At 37.7% G+C, this 7,113-nt stretch overlaps 1 protein-coding gene across 1 annotated transcript in view; it reads left to right on the top strand.

The window, feature by feature from the left end:
* Window positions 1–6,884, top strand: part of Bmp3 (bone morphogenetic protein 3) — a 29,332-nt gene extending 22,448 nt beyond the window's left edge. Inside the window, exon 5 of the mRNA XM_010629892.2 lies at window positions 3,571–6,884. Coding sequence (XP_010628194.1) covers window positions 3,571–3,762 — 192 coding nt within the window. The 3' untranslated portion in view covers window positions 3,763–6,884. The remainder of the gene's footprint in view (window positions 1–3,570) is intronic.
* Window positions 6,885–7,113: the final 229 nt, after the last annotated feature.

Here is a 7,113-nt window from a genome sequence, read left to right as displayed (position 1 = left end):
TTTTTTTTTTTTTTTGGCCTCCTGAATTAAAAGCCTGCTCTATATGGTGGGGCTGTTGATCTGCAAAAGTCGACAACCTGCTCCGTAATTCAGAACATCTGTGCTCTGCCTTTCCCAAATTCCAGGCTTTGCCCTTTCACTGATTCCAATTAGATAGTTTCTGGGCCATCAAACCCATGTGGGCTGGACTGGAAGAGTGTGGAGCAAAACCTCATGGCCGGGGTCAGGAATGAAGGCTTTCAGCTTTCAGCCATTTCAGAGGGGACATACTCTCCCCTGCTAATGCATTTGTAATCAAATTCAACAAGAGGACATCACACACAGCTTGGCAGGTGCGAGCCTGTCCACTGTAGATTTCATTCACAGACACGGCAGTTTGGATTTGTCTGATTTCTAGGCTTTACAGCCAATCTGTTCTCCCAGAGAGAGACTTTTGGAATTCTGCCACAAGATGAAAAATACCCTTAAAGCTAAAGCCAAGCTTGCCTCCCTCACCACCTTAGCAGAGATGGAAAACAGAAATTTCAAATGAAAATGATTGAGCTATTGTTGCTGATAGAGATCCAAGAAACCAACAAGGCTTAGAGGAACGAAGTTACTTTTGCAAGGAATTGTGCAAAAGCTGGGAATTGCAAAGACAATTGAATAAGGCAGCAAATAATTGAAATCCTTTGAGCCAAGCATCCCATATAAAGGAACACACATTTGGGCTAGGGTTTTGGTTCACTGATTTGCAAGCACAAGGGCCCCGTGTTCGATCCCAGGTACCATTAATTAAAAAGAAAGAAAGAAAGAAAGAAAAGAAAGAAAGAAAGAAAGAAAGAAAGAAAGAAAGAAAGAGAGAAAGAAAGAAAGAAAGAGAAGAAAGAAAAAGAAAGAAAGAAAGAAAGAAAGAGAGAGAGAAACGCACATTTATGGAGTTCAAAATGGTGCGTGCTTAATGAATTTCCTGAATTTTCCAATTCTAATCTTGGAACATGAAGGTGAACCCTAAAAACATTACATCTCAGTGTACTCAGTTACCTGAGCAAAAAGTTACCTGAGTTCATGTTGAAGACATGTTTCACCCTCTTTAAAATGAGAGATGGGTGAGAGAAAGCACTGATTTGTATTTGCAATTCTATTTCTTAAACTCAGTAAAGGGAGTCACGGGAAACATCACCGGAATTTTAAAAACAAATAAAAATCATGCACTGGTAGTATGCTTCACACCGGCAAATTACAGCATGGGTCATCTGTGCAGGACATAATTATTCCTGCTAATCGCAGCTTGATCAGAGGATCGCATGGTGAGGCGAGAGGGGGCGCTCCGCCGCAACCTGAGAGGCTCCTAATAAGAAACACCAACCCCGAAGCCTTGGCTTGCACCTGCACTCTGCTGGGCCCACTACTCTTGCTCTTGGTGTCTGAGTCCATCATTTCTGAGTTGGAGCTAAGGACAGGAATTTTCCTAGGAAACACCCAAGAATATTTTCCATATCTACACCAGGTCGTTTGCGCAGACATTTTATTCCTGTTAACGGGAAATTATTTCCACAGAAATAGGTAAAAGGGAGGGCGCACTGCTTCTTAGAAGTATTTCATCTCTCTCACAGCGATTCTCCAGAGTGCGCACTGTTCTAGGCACTGAGGAACAGCGAAGTACACTGCTATTTATTGCTGAGGGGCTCATCTAATTATTAGGGGCTCTTCTATTAATTATCTACTTTGATGAAACTTAAATATTAGGAGCCAGTAAACATTAACAATAACAAAATAATGTCAGAAAATGCTGGCTTAAAATACTCTTCAGGTTTTTTGACAAGCTTTTTGGACGATCAAGACTTCAGAATAACTTTAAATCAATAGAGAAAAGTGGATGACTGCAAAGACTTTTTAGGTTTGTTTGTTTGTTGAGAAATTACCAATACTGGTAAAATAACAAGCAGTGGTTATTGACATGTAGGGGAAGTGCAGACTGCAGTTTGTGTAAAACACACAAATACAGAGATAAAAGCCACACAGTGTGTGAAAGAGAACAGCCTGGATTAGAGCAAATTAATTGAAAGTTTACTATATGCCTTAAAACATAAAATTTCTAGGAAGAAGTAAAATGAGTTACCAGTCACTAAAATAATTTTTATTTATGTCTATTCACAATAAAGTCGGAGCCTAATTTAGGGATAATTTTTTTCCTTGAAATTCAAAGACAGGATGAGGCAAATCAGGTTTTCTCTTTCTCTGCCAAGAACTTTTTTGTTTGTGTGTTTTCACAATCTGCCAAGCTTTCCCTGTTTTATTCTCCCTTGGCTTGCATGTAACTCTTATCCTTTTATCGTACTTTCTGATGCTGGAGTTTTAGGAGTTTGAAATTAAAATCCCAGTTCATTGAGGTGCCTCAAGGAACTTGGCTTGAATCTGAAATCCTGTAGAGAGATTTTTGGATAAAATCTTATCCTGACTTGATCTCTGGCAAGTTGCAAATTTCTGCTGGAGTCATTTCGTTTTGGGGGGGCTTTTGTTTGTTTTGATTTTTGCCATGTAGGATCAAACTCAGGTCCTCATACAAGCTAGGCTACACCTGTAGCCCGCAAATGCCTGTTTCTGAATGTGTTTGAAAACAAAAGTACAGTAGTTTCGCTCAGCTAAGAGACATTGGGGAGAACTGGTGCTGAAAAATGTGGCATCTCTTCTGAATTTCTTCTGACCATATTGGTAATCCCTAATATTCTGGGCCTGTAAATCTTCCAGTGCTTTTGGGTAGAGCAGTGAAGCATAGGGCATTCTAAATAAAACCATATGTTTCATATGGATGTTAATGGTCCCATTTGGAATTTTCTCAGGGAAGAGATTTAACCCAGGCTTCTTTGGTGAAACTTCTGACATCCATGGGATAACCTTATACTCCCTAGTTTATTCCCAGAGAACATAGTTTACCCTTAAAACACACCAGGCCCAAGCTTGTCTAAATTGTGGAGTAATAGTGACCCCTAGTGTTCAGTGGTTCAATCTTTTAAACACCAATTTATGTTTCTGAGTGTTGAATAATTAGCATTAGTGGCGTAGTCACTATCCTACTCACTCTCTTGACGACTGTTTAATAAATATTCCTCATTCTCATTAGTTTTATTTTAACATCAATCTATACATATCATTATAATCTTGGCAATAATATATCTCTGTTTAATAAGGCACTTGTTAGTGTTCCTTGGGATCATTATTAGGTCAGAACAAATTATTTTACTGTTGTTGCAGTCCTGTCACTGAAATCATCAAGAATGTGTTGATTCCATGATCGGAGATTAAGTTGTTTGTAATTATTTCAGCTGAGAGAACTGGATTCAAATTCTCACTCTACCACTTTCTACCTCTTTGACCTCCCAGGGGCCCTTTAAGTTTTTTGAGTCTTGTGCTTGCTTCGCCAGCACATAAACATTGAGTCGTTGTAAGAAACGGTGTAGTTGTGAAGACGCCAGGGTGTGACTACACTGTCTGGAGAGATTGGTGATACAAGCATTTTATGTGGTGAGAAGTGAGGAGTACAAAAACACTTCCACCTAACTTGTGTTCTTCTCCTGTTTCTTCTTCTAGTCTCTGAAGCCATCAAATCATGCAACCATCCAGAGCATAGTGAGAGCGGTGGGGGTCATTCCTGGGATTCCAGAGCCCTGCTGCGTGCCAGAGAAGATGTCCTCACTCAGCATCTTGTTCTTTGACGAGAATAAGAATGTCGTGCTCAAAGTGTACCCCAACATGACAGTAGAGTCCTGTGCCTGCAGATAACCCAGCAAAGAACTCGTTCCGATGCTTAATTCAATCATTCATTTTTTACAGACCTTTTTTATTTTGCACTGCCAATGCATTGTTCCAAAAAATTGTTTAATAGTCAAAAGGGAATATGAAAATAGCCTGATGAGCTCCAGCAAGCAGAACTGAACTGTATCTGGTTTTGAATGTAACTAAAAGTGTGATTTTAGTAAATATGGACACTTACTTCTTTTTTAGTCATACAAAAAAATTAGCAAACTGTTTTTAGAACTCGTAGAGAGCACACTGATTTATTTTTGTAATGGGCCTTAAAATTTTATTGGAAAAACAGCAATAGCTTATCATTTATCTCTGCTGATCTAGAGACTAGGAAAATAGTAATTTCATATTTTAAGTAGGATTATTGCTTTAGACTCCTGAGCAACTTAGCAAGTGCTAAATAACCCAGTTGATTTGATGTTTAATTGTCTTCAGTGTTCTGAGACTTGTTTATCCTTGATTTTTTTCCATAAGACATTGTGTAAGTAGAGTGAATATGTGTGTTTCTGTGTGTGTGTCTTTGTGTGTGTGTGTTTTCACATGTCAGGTGCCTGTGCCCTCTGTAAGGTTTACTTAATATACTTCTATAACTCGGAATACATAGGTTTCTATTTTTTAATTTCATGTTTTAGAAAGTACTGTTCAATTACTAAAATTGATAGAAACGTCCAAGAGCACACATGGAGTTAGCACTGAACCCAACCGTTTCACCAGAAGAACAGTTTTCATTTCACTGTGTCCCAGAAAAGGAAATCAGCAGCTCGGTTTTTGAAAATCAAATGCAGTTTTTCTGTACTTTTTTCACAAATATTTTCATTTGTCCTCTACATTGAATTCAAAAATCTTTCGTGACGCCATTATGAGTTTTTTTGGTTTTTGTTTTTTTTTTTTTCCTCCTGGGAAGTTGTCAGTAGATGCTGAGACTCAAAAACTGATGAAAATTTGGAGACCATTCTAATCAGACACATACTGAGTATCGTTCATCATTCTGGTCCAAGTGTTTGATGCCTTCATGAACTCTACATTTTAGCAAAACTCACTAAAAATTATCCAGCAGGAAAGGAAGTCAAACACAGGCATTAAATTGGGGTTTGTCCCCCATTTCCATTTGTTTTACATTTTTGCCCTTGAAATCTTTCACTCACTGTATTTACTTGAGAAACAAGTGATTTCAGGATATGCATGGTTGCTAATGGTGGATCTGTGGCAAGTCTTCATTTTAGTTCAGTCTGGCCTGACAATTAGAGACAATTCAGCCCGTTCTGCAACTGCAGACTCAGAAGAAGTGGGGCTTTGTCCCTTCTCTGCACATAGTTCTCTATGGTGGCTCAGTCATCTTTTTAAAAATTGCTGAGCATCTATTTTGTGAAAAGCACTGCATGAACTGTGTGCTCCAAGTGTCCTCCCTGGTAAAATGAAGGGGCTGACCACTTGAACAGGTCGGCCCTTTAGGCAAGGAAACATTGGGTTTCTATTATGAGCTGTTTAGTACACATCTTCCTGGAAGGGATGAGAGTGTTAGGTGCAAGTGTCTCTTCCTAAGCCAGATGCAGGAGTATCCTGTCCTTTGATGCTGGTAAATGAGCATGGCATTCTCTGTGGTCTAAGTGGTATTTTATTGGAAGCTTATTTTAAAAAGGCTGCCATGAAAAGAGGCTCTTCACCATTTTTGAGTTACACTAGCATTGGTGTGAGTGTGTATTAGAGCTAAATGAGACCCACCAGGTCTCCAAGATGACTTAAATTCTGCTGCCTAAATTACTTATTTTCCTCCAGTTCGTTTTTGTTCTGTTAGCATAAGGTTAAAGATTCAAACTGAGATGAGGGGTAAAATTAATTTTTAATAAATTTTCTCACAACTCTGAGGGCCAAATTTAAAAGACAGGAAAAGGCCAGAGTGTGGCTACCATATCCTAGTCATACTGTTTTTTGAGAAAGAAAATTTGTTTTTTGGTAGATCTGATTGAATTCTTAATTTAGTTTTTCCTAGAGATGTTATCCAGCAGTTCTTAGTATCCTGTCTCAGCCTTTTGTATACAAATAAATGTCTTTTCCCTTTCTTAATATGAGCCAGTGACTACTTATCACAGATTAAATCCTACAATGGCAAAAAAGGTCCCCTAAATAATAAAAATTTCCAAGTACCAACTAATTAAGATTTATTTTTACTATCACTTGATATGATAAATTTACTACACTGGGACAAATCTTGCACAGTGGAAATAGACTTCACCAGTATTTTCTGGGTGATCTCCTAACCCTCATTTCAACCTCTACCGAAGTGAGGACATATAGTGGTATAAATCAAAAAAATTTATTCCAAAAGAATAAAGAAAGATTGATTTTCATTAGTGAAGTTTGAAGCAAATGAATTGTCCATTTAATTAATGAAAATCTGTTTAAAATAGAAAATACATGCCTGTTTCTCAGTTTGTTAGGTGCTAGTTTCCATAGAATTCCTACATACATGTCTTTTAATAAATTTCTTGATACTAAATTGGCATTGGTAAGAAAAAATACTAAGTGTATAAATGCCGTTTACCAAACCCTACAGGTTTCCCACTCCCACCCTTCCCCGGCCGTTCCCCAATGTGGGATTCACATGCGCAATCACACACGTGCACACACACACATAAGAAGGGAATTCTTTTTTCAGTACCCATTTTCTGCATCTCAAGGGACTGCAAGTGTCAATACAGTATTTTGAGAATACTTTGTTATAACCAGTGTAAATAATCTGCAATTCACAGGATTCAAGTTGTAGAAATTAAACTGGAAGATTGGCTTCCTTAGCTCTTGGGACTACAGTATTCCAGGTTGATTCTGTATTCACCTAGCTATACAGTAAGAGATGGGCATTTACTAAGATAAGGTTTTGTATGTTATGTATGAAACTTATTGCCAATTTAATACTTTCATAGGCAGTCATACATGAGTAATACTATCATCAGTCAGATTCACACAGTTTTTTATGTAATGACACTATTCAGCTTAGGCTTGCTGTTGCTTTTCTCTGCTAAAAATTAACTAATGTTTGGACATTGATCTCTGGTTGAATTGAGAGTAGCTATGCACATCTGATGTGTAAGATTAAATAAGCAATCATAAGAGATCTTGGATAAGTCTGACTATAGTTTTTCTTCCTCTGAGAATTGTATTTTAATGTAGTTTATAATTGATAAAATGACCCCCTTTTTCTAAAATCTAAGACTTCCCTTCAACCTTTCACACTAGCTTCTGTAAATGTTTTAGTTGACAATTTAATGCTTGTACAGTGAATGGCAATTATAAATATATATATTATATATGTATATGGAAAAACTTTAA

Source organism: Fukomys damarensis, unplaced genomic scaffold (assembly GCF_012274545.1).
Source record: "Fukomys damarensis isolate Sample0158 unplaced genomic scaffold, DMR_v1.0_HiC HiC_scaffold_32, whole genome shotgun sequence".
In the NCBI taxonomy this organism is placed as follows: Eukaryota; Metazoa; Chordata; class Mammalia; order Rodentia; family Bathyergidae; genus Fukomys; species Fukomys damarensis.
This window is presented reverse-complemented; position numbering and strand designations above follow the sequence as displayed.